We start from the raw sequence: 21,045 nt of genomic DNA, 5'->3' as shown, positions 1-21,045 counted from the left end.
CTTATTAAATGAGCTGTAAAATAGAGTCCCCTTTTTTTCCTTTTTTAAAAGAGGTTATATTGGATTAATGATTCTATAAATTATTGTTAGAATGCTCCAATAAAGACAAATGTTAAAAGAGATGATATTATGTCAGCTGGTGAGGTGTGTTTTTAAAGGAATGTCTTCTTTTCACCTAAATTTTGTATGTATTGGAATATAGTTACTTACAGTAAATATTTATAATTTTAATGTCGCATGATTTAGTGATATCCTTCTTCCCTGGTATAGTGTTGTGTCTTTTTCATGGTCAGTGTTGTCAGAGAGCTGAAGCTTAATTTATTTAGTTTTTTTTTAGAGAATCAGCTTGAGTTTGAATCTCTGTATTTTTGTTAATTTTTTGTTTATTTTACTGTCTTTATTTCATTTCTGTGGTTCAATTTATTCTCGGTTCTTTTGATGTTTGGATTATTTCTCAGTTTCTTTGTTTTAGTCTGTTTAATGCTATAAATTATCTTCTGGTCTTTTTTTCTTTTCCTAAAATTTTTTATTTTTGAAAGTATTACTTAGGTCCTCCTTTTGCCTCTATTAACTTCTTCAACCCCTCGCATTCCCTCCTCCACCAGTCTTCAGGTCTTATTAGTGAACATTGGGATGATAGGAGACTGTTAAGAACTAAATTGTGTTTCCAAACCCCCAGCCCTCACATCCAATGTGATTGTATTTGTAGTTGGGCCTTTTAGGGATGTAATAAAATTTAAATGAGGTCACAGGGTAGGTCCTTAATCCAAAAGGACTGGTGTCATTGTAAGTAGAATAAGAGACACCAGATTCATTCTCTGTCTCTCTTTTCCCTCAAGTGTATCAAGCATTCTTTATTTCTCAATTGTTTTGCAATTTATAGTTACCTTTGGTCCATAATTTCTAGGTTAATTCCACTTAATTAATCTGAATCATTTTTAATCCTTTGAAATTTGAGATTTATTTGTGGCCTAGCCATATGATTAATTTTGGTAAAAATTCTTGTGCACTGGGAAAGAATGTATATTCTTAAGTTGTTGGTTATAAATATGTTTAAGTCAAGGTTGTTTAATTTTATTTTACCTGTCTTTCTCCTATCATATAGCTTGGTTACGATCGCGCCTCTTACCTTCAATTTGTAATGCAATAAAGGAAAGTGCAATAAATTTACAGGGTACACCTGTATTTAGTCAATAGAGGACTGTTTAAATGGTGGTGCAGCCATAAAGTAGAATGTTATCCAAACAATGAGGTAGATAGGTTAGTGAAATGATAAGATATCCTTGGTATGGTAATGAAAATCAGGCAAAATGCAAAGTTTGGTAGGATTCCATTTGTTTTTAAAAAAGGAGGCTTCATTTATATATTAGTGTTTTATTTTTTAATAGGTTTTTATTGATTTTTAGCGGGGGGGGGGGGAATGAGAGGCAGGAGAGAAGGGAGAAAAGAAAGGGGGGAAGAGAGAAACACAAAGTGGTTGCCTCTCATCTGTACCCCTCATTAAATAAGCTGTGAAGTATTCCTAGGCATCAAACCTGCAACTTGATTCTATATGCTATGACCAGGAATTGAAACGGTAACAAGAACCTTTCAGTGCATGGGCGAACTCTCAAACCAACTCAGCCACACCAGCAAGGGCTATGTGTTAGTGTGTGTGTGTGTGTGTGTGTGTGTGTGTGTATGTATCAAAATTTTCTGAAAGAGAAGGTGTAACAGCTGATACTCACTTATGGTGTATAGAAAGTAGTGATAGGTAGTAACATTTTCTGTCTTTTTAAAATAGTGAATGTGGATTACTTAGAATAAAGAGATACTTGAAACACCACTTAAATGTAACCAAGTGTTAACTGTAGTGTGTAGGATGAATTATACTACACACTACAGTTAAATATCCTAGAAATATTGACATTTGCCATGTTGTTGCATCCTCCTTTGCTATTTCTCTTGTGGAAATTAAAATGAGGATTTGTCTAATCTGAATGTTCAGGAAATATGATAGATATAGTCAGAATTGGTATTCAGGTAAAGTAATTTTAAAAGAAGTTCTGTCCAGGCAAACAGCTTAATAATAAAAGGCCTTTATTTTTTACAGATTCCTCACATCAAAAACCTGGTTTTTAATATACTTCTACTACTTCTAATCAATCAACAATGGATTGGAATGCAAAACCGAAAAGTGTCACCTTACCACCAATGTATCCTAAAAAACAGCCATCATTTTTGGATCCAAGTATAATAAGTACACCATTTCAAGTACCTTTAAACCCTCCTGGAAGTAACCACCCTGCATGCATGTTTCTGAGTAACTCAAATCCAGTTCCACAGTCAGCCCTCAACATCAGAAATACAGCTCCTCAACAAATCTCTGCTTCTGATATGCATAGTAGGACAATTTTTGCCTCACAAGCTTCAGTGGAAAGAAAAACATATGCAAATGTAAAAGGATCCAATCAACTAAATAACAGTTTGCAAATATCTCCAGGAGTTGCACAAAATGTGTGGGCAAACTCACCAGTGAGTAATTCTATGTTTTCTCATACGGGGACAGCTGTTTCTCAACCAACTAGTTTTAGAACTAATCCACCAAATGTAAATGCACTACAGAATCAATTTGTATCATCAGAAATCTATTCTAGGCGAGGACAGATGGTCCCTTCTAATTCTGTAAGAGTTCCTGTAACTTATCAAGGAAACCAGAGACTTACCTCATCTTTATCAGAGCGACAGGCTGACTGGGCACAACAGTATACATCCAATGGACTGACTTATGCAGATTACAGACCACATCCAGAGCAATACAGTTATCCATCACAAAGCTTTTTGCAAAGTCCTGCTCTTCAGAAACAAAATCCTATGCCACTTACATCAGTACAAGTTAAAAATAGTCATCCTTCAAATTCTGCACTGACATTACAGTCAAAGCAGACTTCACCACTACCATCCTATCAAATTGCAGTTCTTCAGACTGAAAAAAGACTTCCTACTCCTTATGATTGTAGATATGTAAGCCAAACTTTGCAAAATACTCAGCATGTTACTACTCACTCTTCTAGTGACGTTCCTCAGAGTCAAGAAGCACACATTTCAGAAATAAGGAAAGACTTTTGCAGGAGCTTTCAACAGCAAAACCTCAATGAAAATGTAAGCATGGTTGGAAATTTTTGTAACGTGAAAGTAAATACTAATATCAATCAGCCTTTTAATGACCCCACTAGATCTTCTGCGGATGATGTTCAGATTCTTCCTCAAAGTAATCAAGAAGAAAAAGTAGATTTTTGTAATCTGACTTCAAGTCAAGTACCCGACACAAGTCTTGCAAAAGAAAAGTTAGTGAAGGATATTAAACAATTAATAGAAATGAAAAAAAAATTTTGTGAACTGGCTAGGAAAATTAAAATTGATAAAAATGTTTTAATGTCATCAGGTTGTATTAAAGCTAATAGTGAATCAACTCAAAATTCTGAACTTTCACTGAAACAAACTGGCAAAATCCATTTTGGATCACAGGTAACCCCAGCCACTCCAGAGACTGTAGAGGATAAATCACCAACAGTAGTGGAAATAGAAAAAACTACTTTGAATCCTAACATTCAAGAGACCAATTTCAGAAATTCTCACCAGGTTAATTCCATTTCACTAAATTCTGTGTGTGCGGGAAAGGGGCCAGTGCCAGACCAGATACATAATTTAAAAGATAGCACTTCTTTCAAGATACCAGCTATGGAGCAAAACGAGTTTTCATCAGGAAATGTAGTCAATGTTGAAAAAAATGTGCAAACAAGTTCTGAAACAATTTCAGTTACTCAGTCTATGGCCTTTGAGTCATGTGCTTCAAAATACCTAAATGAAAATAGGCTACTTATTAATCTCCTTAAACATGGAGATGAAATTGAGAAAAGGGTAATGGAAGATGGTTGTGAAACTATTCAGGATTCGAAACCACAAAGTTCTGAAATGAATGTCAATACCCAAATCACTGATAACCAACTGAACTTGAAAACCATGGAGACTCCAAGCTGTTGTAATATAAATGCCAAGATACCAGAAAATTCTTTTTGCCTTGACCATAAATCCTCCCCAACTGGAGTTACTCTGAATGCTGATAGTCATTCTTTGGAATTGCTAGCAACGTGTCTTAATCTGTGGAGAAAACAACCTTCCAAACCTACAGAAAAAAAACAGTGTAATGAGTTAAACACACACAGAACAGCAGTTGGACTCTTGAAAGCTGGGGAAATCTGTGATAAAACTCCAGTTTCACTTGTGGGAAATTCTCAGAATAAGAAGGAAAACTGCTCACAAGTTACAACTCTGCCAATGGTAGTGCAAAATTATGAATCTTCAAGTGCAACTACTGTAAAGGGAACAGAACTTCAGATTGCTGTGGTGTCACCCTTAATTTCAGACATCAAAACATTGCCTGTCAAAGGAATACCACCTGATCCTTTACCTGCACCAGTCTATCCGGTTATTAAAGAAGGCAGTGTTTGTAGTTTACAGAATCAATGGGCAGAAAACACAAGAGTGACTGCTGTTTTGAAAGTGAACGAACCAGTTACAAGTATAACAAAAACCAAGATTTTCCCACTAATTCAGGAGGAAAAGCAAAATGCATCAATTAACAGTAAATCAGAAGGTGTGCCTAATACCAGTCAAGGAAATCCGATAAACTCTGAACCAGATACTCACTGTCCTGTGAGTGATCAGCAAACCTCATCTAACTCAAGAGACAGTGATACTGAGAGTAGTGAGTTGTTGCAGATTGACAATATATGTTCTCTTGTTGAAGGTGATACATCTTATAATTATCAAATAGCAAAGATATTCAACCCACCTATTGAAAAGATTGAGCCACAGAAATTACCTAATCTCCAAGTGATTAGTACTAAAAAACAAACCGTACAATTAGACATTATCACTGAAAAAGAGCTTGGTTTACAAGAAGGTAATTTTTTACAGTACACAGATGTTTCATGTAAAATACTTGATCAATCAAAGTCACCACAACCTCCAGAGTCATCATTTTTGAAGCATGCTGACTCTAGTGAAAATCCAGCGGAAAGCAATTTGAAGCATTATACTAAAAAAGTAAGCACAGCTAAAGATATGTGTTCATCACCTGCTCCTCAGGAAAGTAACTCTCAGGAAATTGATGTGTCCTGCAATCACACTGCCCAGGATCCTGCAGTAAATGAGATTCTTGATAGCACATCCATCTTCCCACACAATCAGCTTTCAGAACTTGCAAAAGAATTTCCCTATGGTATTGAGCCTGTGAACATTCATGAAGAGTCTCCAGTACAGCAAATAACAGTCCCAAACTCAAAAGATGAGTCTTGTGATGAAACCAGCTGTGACTCCAAAGATGCAACTGACCAGATAAAGATTACAATATTAAACTCTGAGCAAATGAAAGAATTATTTCCTGAACAGAATGATGAATCTTGTGAGGCAGATAAATTGACACAATGTGAGACAGAAAACCCTGTCACAAAAAAAATCCAGTGTGACTCAGCAGTACATACAGATGGTTCTAATAGTGTAATGGATTCAGAGAAAGATGATGTCCGTTGTTGTGCATTGGGTTGGCTTTCTAATGTTTATGAAGGAGTTCCCCAGTGCCAATGTAATTCCATCAAGACCTTGACTTCAAAGGTCGAAAACGGGAAAGATCAGTGTTCTCTGGAGACCAACAGTTGTAAGCAAGGAGAGAGTAACTCTGATAAAGATGATTCCATAGTACTTAAGAGTTCTGCAAATAACAATACAAAGATTGCTCTGACTTTTCCAATTGGGAAAAAACATTTTTCTGAAATAGAACAAGGCAGGACTATGAAAGATATATCCAAACCAAAATACAGCTCACTAAGGACAGAACAAGAATTAACCGGTCCATCTTTCTCTAAAGGGGTTAAAAAACTAGATTCCTTACAAGGTCACATAAGGAAAGGAAAACTGAAATTTCATGAGATACGTTTTCACTCTAGTGATAAAAGAAAGTTTTCTGAAGAGAGCTCACAGAGAAAGATCATAGGACAAAATTCAAGTCCACCTAAAGCAAAGCCAGGTTTCTGTACAAATAAAAATAAAGATTCGCATATAAAGAATGGTTCATTTGTACAGGAATTATTGCCAGAAGAGAGAAAATTGGAAACAGGTGATAGTCAGCAAAAAGTTTCAGTGAAAAGGAAGTTAGGTGAAGGGAGCATACTTAATTCAGAGATAAAGAAGATGAAGTATTTTAAACAAGATCAGAATAAAAATGGAGGTGTTACTTTGAAAACGGGTACTCTTTTGTCAAACCCCCATGAAAGATCCAAAATTAAAGAAAAGTCAGTATCTGATGTTAAATTATCAGGCTCTTCATCTAAGGATGGTTTGCCTAAAGTTAAAGTTATAACGCTAGAGCAGTATTTGCAAAGACAGAAGCATAAAGAAGCAATGGGTGTCAAAGCATCAAAATCGAACTGTGAGAAAAGTGTACCATGTGAGACTCAATCCATGAGGTCCAGTAAACTTACTATGAAAGTAGGGAGTTGTGGGAAATCTAATGAGATACACAGTAGCAGTGTGCACACCTCTGAAGAATCATTAAGTATTTGTTCAAGCCATGCTAAGAAAACAAAAATCCACCATTCTGAGGTATCGAAATCATACCTTTTGGGGAATGTTAAAGAAACGGTTGGTGGAAAGCAACCTGATAAAATGTTCATTGATAAAACAAAATTAGATAAAAATTTCAGCAATATAAACAATGGAGTTGAACCCAGTCATTTGTCTCCTCAAGCAAAGGAGCAAAGGAAACAATATCTGAACAGAGTTGCATTTAAATGTATTGAACGAGAGAGCATTTGCCTCACAAAACTTGAGAGTTTACCGAAAAATGTTAATAAAGAGAAGAGAGTGGAAAATAAACCTAACAGCCCTTTACCTAAGAAAAATACCACAGAAAAACAAAGCATGCTGGAGTTTAAATTATGTCCAGATGGCCTGATTAATAAGAAGACAAACTCCACTGAAGAACAGGACGATCTGCAGCTTTGTCCTAGGAAGGAGCAAGCCCCTATGCAAGGTCCAGTATGATAGTCCTCTGAATTTGAAATTTTGATTTAAACATTATGAGATATGTAATTATTAGTGGTAGCTTTTACCATCTTTGAAGCAGTTGTTGACTGATGTCACTATAGTTAAAGTGTTAACATCCATTGTACTCATAATAGGGGAGGCATGTGGAAGCAGGAATGTCACCAAACCCAGGGTGACAAATGCGACTTTTCTCATGACTTGGTTAACTGAATTATAGAATATTCAATGTAGTATGGGAGGAAAGGAGAAAATAGATGACTGATCATTTGTGGTGGTATGCAAACATTTATTTAGGAGTTGTGAATATTATGTAAAAAGTATTGTGCTGAAAAATTCAGATCGAAAAACGGAAGGATCTGAATGGAAATGTTTCTCTTCTGCTTTTCAGACACTCTGTTAAGGTGCCTTATAGGCACATTTTCTTAGAGGGTCAGAGAGGTATTATTTTAACTATTTAATTTCATGCTGTTAATCAGGTACGTAGAATCTGAGGCATGGATGTAATGTGAATCTTGAAAGTGGGTGGAGGCAATGTGAATTACGTTTGTTATGTGCTCTTTAATACCTTGAGATGTGATGGTGTTCAAGTGGAAGTAATTGCATAGCGAATGTTGAACTTTTAAAGTAAATTGTTTTTCAAATTTGAGAAAATTAGGCACTTAAAATATGAGAAAGAATTTTCCTGGTGCCACCCTTTTTTAAAAAATTCTCACCTGAGGATATTTTACATTGATTTTTACAGAGATTTGAAGTGAGGGGTAAAGAAGGAGAGAGAAAAATCTATGTGGAAGAGACACATTGGTTGCCTCCTGCACCTGTCCTGACTGTGGCTGGGGTTTTGAGTCTGCAACCGAGATATGTGCCCTTAACTGGAATTAAACCAGAATCCTTCAGTCCATGGCCGATGCTCTATCCCTGGAGCCAAACCAGCTAGCGCTCTTGAACCCTTTTAGAGTGATGTGACTATAATACCTTTTAGGCTTAATTTGATATTTCTTCATTGGTGAATAACAATATCTAGACATTTCAAAATGAATATTTAAATAGTTACAGGAATAAAAAGTTCCAAAGAAGACTGGATAAAAGGTGCACCTGAGGAGAAAAGAATTCCAGAAGCCAACCAAGAAATAGGTAAAATCATATACTATTTAATATTTTTCTTTATTTCTCTGTTAGTCTGTCATATATAAGCTGGATTATATTTATGATACTATTGTGAAGTTTTATTTTTATTTATATTCATTTAAAAATGATTTAGGAGTCTGTAACTCAGAGCCATTGTTGGTTCGGTTCCGGCGCCTCCACTCCAACCCCCGTGGGTCTCTTCTGTATGCAATGGATGGCATTGTCTTAGACAAAGCAGCTGGTACAAAGCGCGGACCTGATGAGTTATCCTCTGCCTGCATTACTACAGGACCTAACTCAGCTTCCGTAGCAAATGGAAATGACAGGAAGAAGTTTAAAGGTGACAGCAAGAAGTTGAAGGTGAGAGGTGAGAGCAAGAAGTTGAAGGTGAAAGGTGAGAGCAAGAAGTTGAAGGTGAAAGGTGACAGCAAGAAGTTGAAGGTGAAAGGTGAGAGTAAGAAGTTGAAGGTGAAAGGTGACAGCAAGAAGTTGAATGATGACAATAAGAAGTTGAAAATTGACAGCAAGAAGTTGAAGTTGAAAATTGACAGCAAGAAGTTGAAATTGAAAGGTGATAGCAGGAACTTGAATGGTGACAAGAAGTTTAAAATTGGCAGTGAGACATTGAAGTTGAAACTTGACTGCAAGAAGTTGAAATTTAAAGGTGATGGCAGTAAGTTGAAAATTGACGAGAAGTTGAAATTAAAACTTGATAGCAAGAAGTTGAAGTTGAAAGGTGATGGCAGTAAGTTGAAAGGTGACAAGAAGATGAAAGGCAACAGTAAGAAGTTCAAAGGTGACAACAGAAGTTCAGATGTTCCCTCCCGAGTGATCTGCATTGGAAAGCTCCCTGTGGATGTCACTGAGGAGGAGGTCATTTTTCTGGGACTGCCTTTTGGGAAGGTCACCAACCTCCTGATGATGAAATGGAAAAACCAGGCATTCATTGAGATGAACACAGAGGAGGCTGCCATCACCATGGTGAACTACTATACCTCCAAGACACCCATGCTTCGAGGCCAGCCCATCTACATCCAGTTCTCCCACCTCAAGGAACTGAATACCAGCAGCTCACACAACCAGGCACAGGTCCAGTCAGCCTTGCAGGCTCTGAACTCAGTTCAGTCCAGGAAACTGGCTTCTTCGGCTGGTTCTGTGGGTGCAGGCACTATAGATGCAGGTCCTGTGGGTACTATGAATGTGGCAGCTGTGGATGCTGGAGCTGTGAATGATGTGGATGTGGGGGCAGGCCCAGAGGGCTCAGAAGCTGTGAGTCCAGGCTCTCTGGGCACGGGTGCTGTATGCTCAGGCTCTGAGGATGTAGGCCCTGTGGGCGCAGCTGCTGTGGATGCAGGTATGGAGATGACTGCCCGGAGCCCAGTGCTCAGGATTATCATAGAGAACCTCTTACACCCCTTCTCCCTGGACATGCTTCACCAGATCTTTTCCCATTTTGGCAAAGTTTTGAAAATCATTACTTTCACCCAGAACAACACATTCCAGGCACTGCTGCAGTATGCTGAACCGTTGAGCGCCGAGCTTGCAAAGATGTTTCTGGACCAATGGAACATCTTTGGTTGCACAGTTCGCATCAGCTTTTCCAACTCATCCATCCTTAATGCGAAGTACAACAGCAGCAAGAGCCGAGACTACACCTATCCTCACCTGCCCTGGTGTGACAGCCAGTCCTCAGAGGACCAGGTCGTAGCCTCAGCCTTCAGTGCTGCTCCGATAATGTCAGCCCCTCTGAAATCAGGAGCTGGTTTCCTGTCTACCCTTTTCATTCCTCAAACTGCAGGCCACTGTTATCCCAATGAGCTCCAGGCCCTGACCCCTGTGGCAATCGCGTCAGTGTCAGGGGCAGCAGAAGCAGGCCAGATTGCCACCCCAGGGGCAGCAGCAGCAGAAGCAGGCCAGATTGCCATCCCATCGGTGTCAGGGGGAGCAGAAGCAGGCCAGATTGCCACCCCAGGGGCAGCAGCAGCAGAAGCAGGCCAGATTGCCATCCTAGGCCCAGCACCTGTGGCCATCCCGTTGGAGTCAACAGCAGCAGGGGCTGCAAATTGTGTCCTGCTGGTCAGCAACCTCAACCCTAACAGAATCAAAATCCAAAGCCTCTTCATTATTTTCGGCGTGTATGGCAATGTGCAGCGGGCAAAGATTTTCTTTAAGAATAAGACACGAGCTCTGGTGCAAATGGCGGATGGCATCCAGGCCCAGCTGGCCATGAGCCACCTCAACGGGCATAAGCTGTATGGAAAGCCTATGCTCATCACGGTCACCCCGCACAAAGATGTGCATCTGCTCCGTGAGGGCCAGGCAGACCTGGGCCTCACCAAAGACTACAGCAACTCACCCCTGCACCGCTTCAGGAAAGCATGCTCCAAGAACCTCCAGAACGTTTTCCCACCCTCACAGTACCTGTACCTCTCCCACATCCCACCCTTCACATCTGCGCACCACCTCAAGGCCCTCTTCTCCAGCAACGGCAGAATTGTCAAAAGGATCAAGTTCTTCAGGATGCACAGGGGAATGGCGCTGATCAAGATGGGTTCAGTGGAAGATGCCATCCAGGCCCTCATCGACCTGCACTACTACGACCTAGGAGATAACCACCACCTATGGGTGACCTTTTCCAAAATACCTCATCATTCCAGAAAAGAGCCGTTTTAAAAGCTGCTGAAATGACTTTTAAAATACCAGAGATTATTTTTTTAAGAGAAATCAGTTTACCTGTGTTTTTAATATAATTCACATTGCTCACCTTGTGGGGATGGGGTGCCAGCCTCAGGTTTTTGGTGCCAGGTGCACAGGATACCTCCTCCTCCTCACTGGTGCCCCTTGCCTGTGCCTTCTGCTGCCTGTGCAGTGGGCGTTCCCAAACCTCCACTCTGCCTTTTTGTGCTTTAAAATGCACTGCTCAGGCAGGGCTTTTTTGGTGGTGTTAATGCACAGGGGTTTGGGGACTGCCTCCCTCAGGGATCATGTACTTCATATGGCAAGAGGCTGCCAGCTATAGGATGTCTCCACATTTCAATCTTCCGTTTCATAAAGTGTGTCATTCTCCCCACCCCTGGCTTAGATGCCCCTCCTGTGATGAGACACCTGAAGGTGTGTTCATGGTGCTGCTTTAGCATGGAGCTTTGTTTCATCATAAATTTCTGAATTGTCCTTTGATGCAGTTGCAGACCTCTGCTCCTAGCAATATTTCCAGTTGACCAAATATTCTAGTGTTCACCTATATATAAAAGAAATAAGGAATAACTTTATATAGCAAGGTGATAAAAATGGTATGTGTATAATCTAAATTTTCTCCTTATATGACCTTTTGTACTGTACCTTTTATTTTATTCCTTGGAGTTAAGTTGCAAGGCAGAATCTAGTTTCCAGCGTAGACACAGTGGGGGTCACTGAGAAGCCTGGGTTCTTTCTAGAAAGCCCCAGACTTGAGACCTCTGGGTACAGATGCCTTACACCTAATCTGTCCTCTAGGAGGACAAGGGTTCTTCATACTTGCATGATTTCTTTTTTCATGCAAATTTGGACTAAAGTTTTTTTTTTGTTGTTGTTGTTTTTGGTCTGCCTCTTAAGGTGGGACAATAGCCCTCAAGTCTCAGCTGTGTCTTTTTCCTTGTGAAGTTCTGCATTCATGAGTCCTAGGGGCTTCCCTCTGCACAGACCAGACTTCATGCCGGCTGGACTGGCTTCTCTTTTTAATGCCTAGAACCCTGAGCTTACATGTATGGGTGGCAACAAGGTTAAAAATATAAGTTTTTATACATGGCAGAAATGAGGTTCATCATGTTTTTTATAGTGACACAGATGTGTATTTTGATACCAGCTATTTACAGGGTCAGTATTGTTAATGTGGAGGGAATATGGCACATTCCACTGCCTACCTGACGACTTGTAATGTGGAAAGAACTGAATTAAAGTTATTTTATAACAGCTTTGTCTATTCCCCAGGCTTTCTGTTCATGTTGTTGAAGGCAGTTTGGCCAGTCTGTGCTGGACTTTGAATAAACTCTGTATTCTGAAGAAAAAATAAATTTCGGTGTATGTGTTTATCAGTAGTAGATATGGGGAGGGAAGCAGTGATCTTATTCCTAAGTGTGGAATTGAGTTATTTTCATAATGAGACTATGCTGATTTTTATATCTGGGGAGGTATTTGAGCTGAGGACCAACCATTGCTTTTAACATTCAGTTTAATTGGTTGAATCTAGTTGACTTTTAGGGTTTTGCATTAAGAACTAGAAACTTGGGTTCTGGAGTTTTATTTTGGTTTATATTAATTGAGTGTCAAGACAATAGTCAGTTGAAAACAAAAAGTTTCACCAGAAAGCAACAAGAAAGCACACTTTCATAAAAGAGGAATAAGTTGAGAAAACAGTTGAAAGCACAAATACTCAGTGAAATTGAGTCATACACATTGAATGTGCAAATAGGAAAATTGCTCAAATTGAATCAAAGGAGAAGTGCAGGAAAACAACCAGAAAAGAGAACCCGATATTTAAAAAATATATATTTTTTTTAATTGGAACACTGGAATTCAAAAAGAAGAGTGAAAGAAATGAGCATATAAATGAAAGCAAGAAAGGGCCATAGAAACAGCAGACATTGGTATTACTCTAAAGAGAAGGAGAGAGCCATACTTGAAATCTGAACAAGAAAATATTCATAAGATGAATACATGCACGGGTTGACCATTGATGTTCAGACAGGTGGTAAATGACAGGGATAAAAACAACCACAAACAGGATGAGCAATAAACTGAAACACCGCTACCTAGAATCATGTTGGGAGAAAAAACCACCTAAAACAAACCAGAGAAGAAGCTCGGTGAATATCTGTAGCTGTACAAATGAATGGTTGGAAACATGCTCTCCTAATTTCTCCATTGTATGTGGAGAGGGGAGCAATGATCTATTTTAATGATGATGGAAGGCCCAGTTATACAAGTTGTAGAGCTCTGTCCAAGTCTGATGATACTTCGTGAGAGGAGAGAGATCAACTGGACATTGTGAACCTATGTGATGTGAGACGAGAAATGCTACGACTCCTAAAGAACTATAACCTTTTTAAAGGATTATATACCTAATTTTGGTATCAATGTTTCGTGTGTGGTTGGAGCAACGTATAAAACTTTTAAGTCCAGGTTATTGTAGAAGAGGAAGTAACTGACTAATGGAAAGCAACAGACACCTCTAAGGCAGCAGCATTACTGTCCTCATGAGAAGAATGAGGGTGGAGAAGAATAAGAGGACAGATCCACCCAGGCAGTATGTAAAACCTACCTTGTGTGGAAAGGGATGGCTGGAACAGGAATGAAAAGTATTGGAATTCTGCATCTGGGGAACCGGCAGTGAAATAAAGAGGCACATCAAGAAGTGCACATGAAATGCTGGCCCCATGATTTAAAGGAGTAGTGAGGCTAATACAGCACTGAAGCCGTTTGAAGTAAAAGTATAGGCATGTTTTAGAATGCCTAAGCCAGAATTTTAAAACGAATTGGCTGGTGTTTGTTCATTTAAATAGCAATTAAAAAGATCATGCAATTGTGTTCAAATGTCAAGTGAGATTTTTATTGAGCAAGGGAAAAAGCGGAACTGCTTTACCTTAGGCAGGAGAGAAGGAATGAGAGTAGAAAACCACCCAAAGGACAGGCAAGAAAGAAGTTTTAATTTGATTAGTTGAGAAAAGCCATAGTTCATCAAGCTTTTAATTCCTTGTCCTAATTTTTTATACCAGAGAAGATTCTGTGATTTCTCTGTTTTGCTCACTAACGTTAAGAGAATAATAAAGTAAAATGAAATTTCTGTTTCTGTAGATGACAATGTCTTGGCTAATTCAAGAAACATCAACAGAACCTTCAGTGCAGATGGACTTGAGACCCTAAAAAACCCAGTAAAGGATTCAAAAGCAATATTTCAAACCTACAAGAAGATGTATCTGGAGAAGAGAAGCAAAAGCCTTGGTAGCAGTCCTTTAAAAGAATTCTGAGACTTTAATTCTTACGATTTTGTAACTGGCATTAGAAAATTTTTATTATTTCCTGTTCAGAATATGTTGTTGTAAATATACATAATTTCTGTGATAAAATTCCTCAGTCAGAGTTGGTTACGACTTGTTATATATGTCATTGAAAACCTTATTTGTGGGTAACAGACAAAAGTAAATGCTATTTTCAGGGAAACCATAAGGCATTGAATTTCAAAATTATTGAGCCAAGTATATCATTATTTTAAAAGGAGTTATACAAATCTTATTTTGAAATGCTAACTTACCTTTTCTGAGGGCAAAATAGTCTTCAGTTAAGGACTTGGTGATTTTAGCTGAGACTTTAAATATATTTTTGTTTCTAAAACTTGCAGAATTTAGTTTTCAAAAGTGCTCTCTGAATGTCAGTATATTCCTAAGTATTTTATACCTAATTGTTAACTATTATTGTCAGAAGTCTTTTATACTTAGTAAACTGACAGAATTTTTGATAATATTGAAATATTACTTTTTATACTTGAAATAAACTTTTAAAAAACAATTGAAATCAAAATGGATTGATTTGTGTTTGATTTCCTACCTTTGGGATAGGACACATTTTAGGAAGATGTTTTATTTTTTTAATTTTAATTTATGAAAGTAACAGTGCTTACTAATGTAAACTTCATATTTTCTTTTTCAAAAACATTGATTTCAGAGAGGGAGGAAGAGGGAGAGAGAGCGATGGAAACATCAGTGATGAGAAAGAATCACTGATTGGCTGCCTCCTGCATGCCCTCAACTGGGGACCAAGCCTGCAACCCGGACATGTGTCCTTAACTGGAATTGAACCTGGGACCCTTCAGACAACTATCCACTAAGCCAGTGATGGCGAACCTATGACACGCGTGTCAGCACTGACACGCGTAGCCATTTCTGATGACACGCGGCCGCATGCGGAGGATGAAACATTTGCTGCTCCCACTCCTCTCAGCCCTGCTGGAGTCCCCCAGTCCCGGGAGGGGAGGGGGCAGCTGCTTAGAGCAAGCAGCATGAAAGGCCTGTCAGAAAGCTTGCTTCTTCACCGTGGTGACGAGGTAAGCGTTCTGTGCCTGGCCACGGATGGGCCTCTGGGCAGTGGACGAGGAGCCACCAAGCCCTGCAGAGAACTACTGGTGCACTGATTCTTGTGCAGGGCTACTAGTTATAAATAATGCTACAGTGAACATAGGAGTTCATATGTCTTTATGAATTAGTGTTTTTATATTAGGTAAATACCCAAAGGAAGAATTGCTGGATCATATGGTAGTTCTATTGTTAGATATTAGAAGAACCTCTGTACTGTTTTCCGTATTTACATTCCCACCATCAGTGTATGAGGATACATTTCCTCTACATCTTCTCCAATACTTATTTCTTGACTTTTTGATAACCATTCTAAGAGATTTGAGGTGTTATCTCATTACCCTAATAAGTGATGGTGAACATCTTTCCACATGTCTGTTAGCCATGTGTATGTCTTTAAAAAAATGCCTTAACGTGTTTTTGGTTGTGGAGTTGTATGAGTTATTTATATATTTTGGATTTTAGTTTCTTCCTTGAAATATCCGTTACAGATCATCTTCTCCCAAGTTATTAGGTTGCCTTTTTTGTTGTTTTCTCTTGCTGTGCAGATACTTTTATGTAGACGATTTTTGTTTTGTTTTATTTGCCTTAGTATATTAAGTTCACAAAAGGACTTCTTAGACCAGAGCCCATAAGCTCAATGTCTATGTTATCTTGTATGTATTTTACTGTTTCAGGTCTTAAATTCAAATCTTTAATTCACTTTGAGTTATTTTTTTGTGTATAGTTTAAGGTAGGTAGTGTTATTGGTTTGCATGTAGCTGTTCAGGTTCCCAACAAATTATTCACGAGACTTTGTATTCTCCATGTTATATTCTTGGTTTCTTCATTGAAAATTAGTTTTCCATGTATATTTGTTTATTTCTGGTCCCTTAATTCTCTTCCATTCTTCTGTGTGTGTTTTTCTGCCCATTCCTACCATTTTGATTACTAGAGCTTTGTAGTATAGTTATTATTATTATTGGTTAACCCTCATCTGAGAATATTTTTATTGATCTCAGGAAGGGAGAGGGAGAGAGAGATAGAAACATTGATGAGAGATAATCATTGATTGGCTGCCTTCTGCACACCTTCTACTAAGGAATGAGCCCACAACCCCGGGCATTTGCCCTTGACCTGAGTTGAACCTGGGACCCTTTGGTCCACAGGCCAATGCTTTATCCACTGAGCCAGACCAGCTAGGGCTCAATTGATATTTTTTAAAAAAATACATTTTTATTGATTTTTACAGAGAGAGGAAGGGAGAGAGGGAGAGAGAGAGAGAAACATTGATGAGAGAGGAACGTCATTGATTCGCTGCCTTCTCTATGCATCCCCACTGGGGACTGAGCCAGCAACCTGAGCAAGTGGCCTGTCAGGAATTGATCCTGTGACCGCCTGGTTCTAGGGTTGTTTTTCAACTGGTGAGCCACTCCAGTTGGGCTTCAATTGATTTTTAGAGCGAGTAGAAGAGTGGATCAGAGACAGAGAAACATCAATGTGAATGAAACACACCGATTGGTTGCCTCCCGAATGCACCATGACGGCTGGAGATTAAGCCTACAACCCAGGTATGTGTCCTTGTCAGGGATCAAATTCAGGACCCTTCAGTCAGTCGACCAATAGTCTATCCACTGAGCCAAACCAGCTAGGGCAGGTAGTAGTATATAGTTTTAGATTGAAGTCTGGGAGTGGGATACCTAGGGCTTTTTTTCTCAGAATTGCACTGGTTATTCGGGGAATTTTGTGGTTCCGTACAAATTGGAGGATTTTTTTGTTCTATTTCAGTGAAAACTGCCATTGGGATATTGATAGAGATTGTATTGAATTTGTAGGTGACTATGGTTAATGTAGATATTTTAACAATACTTATTCTTCTAATCCATTAGCATAGAATATCTTTTAATTTTTTTGTGGGTCTTCAACTTTTAACAATACCTATAGTTTTTGGTGTACTGGATTTTAAAAAATATATATTTTATCGATTTTTTTACAGAGAGGAAGGTAGAGGGATAGAGAGAAACACTGATGAGAGAGAAACGTCGATTAGCTGCCTCCTGCACACTATGTGCCCACAACCAAGGTACCTGCCCTTAACCAAAATTGAATCTGGGACCGTTCAGTTAGCAGGCTGACACTCTATTCACTGAGCCAAACCAGTTAGGGCCAGTGTATAGGTTCTTTACTTCCTTTATAAAAATTGAATTTATTAGGGCTATATTGGTTAATAAAATTATATAGGTTCCAAGTGTAAAATTCTATAATACGTATCTGTGAATTGTTTTGTGTGTTTACCATCTTATGTGTATTCTTCCATCACCATTTATCCTGTATATACCCTATTCTATCTGGTCCCACCCCCATTTCCCTCAGGTAATCACCATATAGTTTTTTTGTGTCTTTTTTAAAATATATTTAAAAAATATATTTTTATTGATTTTAGAAACAAAGGGACAGAGAGATAGAAACATCAAGGATAAGAGAAACATTGGTAAGCTGCTTCCTGCATGCCCCCTACTGGGCATCAATAGCAGAACCCAGGCATGTGCCCAACACCAGCCTGGTGGGGTTTTTTTTTGGTCTTTATACTTAGTTTCTTCACCCTTTTCACCCAGCCCCTCAAACCCCCTCCGTCCTCCATGACAATTGTCAGTCTGTTCTCTATATCTATGAGTCTGTTTCTATTTTGTTTGTATACGTTGTTAGATTCTAGATATAAGTGAAATCATATGGTATTTGTGTTTTTCTGACTGGCTTATTTCACTTGGGATAACTTCTAGGTCCATCTATGCTGTTGCAAAAGGACAGATTTTCTTCCTTTTTACAGCAGCGTAGTATTATATTGTGCAAATGTGCCACAACCTTTTGTTTTTTCCATTTATATTGATTTTTTTAGAGGCGAGGGAGAGGGAAAGAGAAACGTGAGAAAGGAACATGGATCCTCTGTCTTCTCTACACATCCTACCAGGAATTGAACCATTTTGGCACAATGAATGTTACCCAACCCACTGATCTACACCAGTCAAGGCACCACAGCTTTTTCATCCACTCATCTACTGGTGGGCACTCGGGTACTTCCCAATGTTGGCAATTGTAATTAGTACTGCAATGAAATTTTTGAGGAAAGTTCATGCTGTTTTCCACCATGGCTGCACCATCTACATTCCTACCAACATTGGGCAAGGCTTCCCTTTTCTCTACATCCTTGTGATTTGTGGATTCATTGATGATAGCCACTCTGACAGGTGAGGTAATATCTCGTGGTTTTAATTTGCATTTCTCTGATTATTAGTAACATTGAGCATCTTTTCATATGTCAGTTGGCCATCTGTATGTGCTTTTGGGAAAAGTATCTGTTCAGCTTTTTTGCCTATTTTTTAATTGGATTGTTTTTGTTAGTGTTGAGTTGAATGAGATTTTTGTAAATTTTGGATATTGCTCTGGCCAGGTAACTCTTGGTTAGCATCATCTGAAGATGCCAACATTACTGGTTTGATCTTCAGTCAAAGCACATCCAATCCATGTTTCTCCCTTACTCTTTCTCTAAAATCAATATTTAAAAATTTTTCTGGCTATTAACCCATTATCAGCTGTATCATTGGCAAATATATTCTCTCATTCAGTAGTGGTTGCTTCATTTAGTGATGGTTTCCTGTCCTGTGTCCCTTTAGTCTTTTGTTAAGCTTACTCCTAGGTATTTTATTGTGTTGGTTGTACTTGTAAATGAGCTTTTCATTTCTCTTTAGGTTATTTTGTTCTTAGTATATTAGAAATGGAACAGAATTTTGTATATTCATCCTGTATCTTTGAACATTTACAGTATTTGTTTATTTTACTTATTTGATGGAGTCTTTAGGATTATTTTATATATAAAGTCAGGTCATCTGCAAATAGCAATTTTACTTTTTCCTTGCAATTTGGATGCCAATTTATTTACTTATACCTAATTTTTCTGGCTAGGACTTCTGTACTATGTTGAATGCTAGCAGCTAGAATGCACATCCTATTCTTAGAAGCAAAGTTTTCAGTTTCTTACAGTTGAATATGATGTTAGCTGAAAGTTTGTCATATATGGCCTTTACTATGTAAAGGTACTTTTATACCCAGTTTATTGAGATCCCTCCCCCCCCCCCTAAATCTTATATTTTGTCAATGCTTTTTGTTCATCTATAGAGATGATTTTATACTATTATCTTTTTAAATGGGTTGTATCATAATGATTTGTGGATATTGAACCATTCTTACATTCCTCGATTTATTTTGGTGTATGATCATTTTATTATAATGTTGTATTTGATAATGGTACTATTTTGTTGAGGATTTTTACATCTATGGTCATTACAGATACCTGCCTATAGTTTTATTTTGTGATGTACTTTCTTGGTTGATATCAAAGTAATGTTGGCCCTGTAAAATGAGTTGCAAACTATTCCTTCTTCTTCAGTTTTCTGGAAGTATATGAAAAGGCTAGGTATAATATCTTTGATTGTTAGCTAGAATTTACCAGTGAAGCCATTTGGCCCTGGACTTTTGTTTTTTTGGGAGATTTATTTTATTTTATTATTGCTTCTATTTCCCAACTAGTGATTGGTTAACTTGGGTTTTCCATTTCTTAATGATTTAGTTTAGGATGGTTGTATTCTTCTAAGATTTATCCATTTCTTCTAGGTTGTCCAATTTAGATGGCATATAGCTTTTCATAGTATTGTTATATACTCTTCTCTGTTTTTGTGGTGCCCATTGTAACTTTCATTTCTTACTCATTTGAGTTTCCTCTTTTTATCTTAGTGTGTCTGGGTAGAAGTTTGTAAAATATGTTTTGTTTTTTTGAAGGATCCTTCTCTTCATTTCAGTAAATTTTTAAATTCTCACCCATCTCTGAACTGTTTCTCCTCTTGTCTTCGTGGTTGGAGCAGCCCTGTTCATTCCTCTCTGTTGCAGGAATCCACATGGTCTTGGAGTTGTTTTCTGAAAATATACAAACATATTCTCAACCAAAAGTTAATAAAGGAATCTTTTTTATATAATTGATTTGGGATCCTTTTTATTTTTGCCCAAACGATTTTCCTTTGTCTTATTTAGACACCATGTGTGTTTTTCATGGGTGTCTTGCTGTTAGCATTACAATTGAAAACTAATTTTGTAAAGTAAAAGTTTTCTAGATATAATTTACTTATAGGATATTTTTCCTTATCCCCCCTTTTTTGGTTAATGGAGGCTTTTGTAAATTTCATAATGCAGTCTTGATAACTTTAAATTTTAATATTTTTGCACAAAAATATGACTGTTTTAGGTTCATTGCATGTTCAGGAATTTTACCATGAGATGAACTACCAATAGAAATTTTAGTTACTACTTTAGGAACAGCTTTTTGTCCAGTACAATTAAATTTTCTTGAATATTCACTTATTTCAATTAGCCTATTTCCAGAGATGGAAGATGCTGACAATGCCTTGCCATGCTAGCAGTCAGCATCTGTGCATTCGCTGCAGGTTGCCTAGGACCAAACCAGAGAGGGTCGGACCTGCATTCCCATTATCTGTCCATCATCCAGATATCATTGCTGACATGTACACATAAGGAACTGTTGGACATTGAAATTGGGACTCAAACATTTTTTGTTATTATATGTTTATTTCTCGTCTGCAGAGGCAAGATTTTTTTAAAGGAAAGAAATGGGAAAAAAATAGATACAGAGGCAAAGAAGCATTGAATAGTCTGTCAAACTACAGCGGGGGGCAGGGGAGGTTGT

General features: G+C 38.1%; 2 protein-coding genes across 4 annotated transcripts in view; both read left to right on the top strand.

The window, feature by feature from the left end:
* The window catches only part of RESF1 (retroelement silencing factor 1), a 34,735-nt gene extending 19,978 nt beyond the window's left edge, over positions 1-14,757 (top strand). For 2 of the 3 annotated variants that reach the window (XM_054719175.1, XM_008140533.3), the window contains 3 exons: positions 2,093-7,072; positions 8,134-8,217; positions 14,041-14,757. In XM_054719175.1, the coding sequence (XP_054575150.1) occupies positions 2,152-7,072; positions 8,134-8,217; positions 14,041-14,213 (5,178 nt within the window). In that variant the 5' untranslated portion in view covers positions 2,093-2,151 and the 3' untranslated portion in view covers positions 14,214-14,757. The remainder of the gene's footprint in view (positions 1-2,092; positions 7,073-8,133; positions 8,218-14,040) is intronic. The other variant, XM_028144136.2, reaches the window with a different exon arrangement.
* LOC129149812 (polypyrimidine tract-binding protein 1-like) lies at positions 8,355-12,386 on the top strand. Its single transcript, XM_054719179.1, has one exon. It carries the CDS (start codon positions 8,422-8,424, stop codon positions 10,882-10,884), a length of 2,463 nt encoding a protein of 820 aa, XP_054575154.1. The 5' UTR covers positions 8,355-8,421; the 3' UTR covers positions 10,885-12,386.
* Positions 14,758-21,045: the final 6,288 nt, after the last annotated feature.

Source organism: Eptesicus fuscus, chromosome 7 (assembly GCF_027574615.1).
Source record: "Eptesicus fuscus isolate TK198812 chromosome 7, DD_ASM_mEF_20220401, whole genome shotgun sequence".
Classification (NCBI taxonomy): domain Eukaryota; kingdom Metazoa; phylum Chordata; class Mammalia; order Chiroptera; family Vespertilionidae; genus Eptesicus; species Eptesicus fuscus.
Note: the sequence above shows the minus strand (reverse complement) of the source record. Positions and strands in the feature narration are given on the sequence as shown.

Coding starts and splice junctions, on each gene's coding strand:
- LOC129149812 (XM_054719179.1), top strand. CDS start 8,422: ATGGATGGCATTGTCTTAGACAAAGCAGCTGGTACAAAGCGCGGACCT.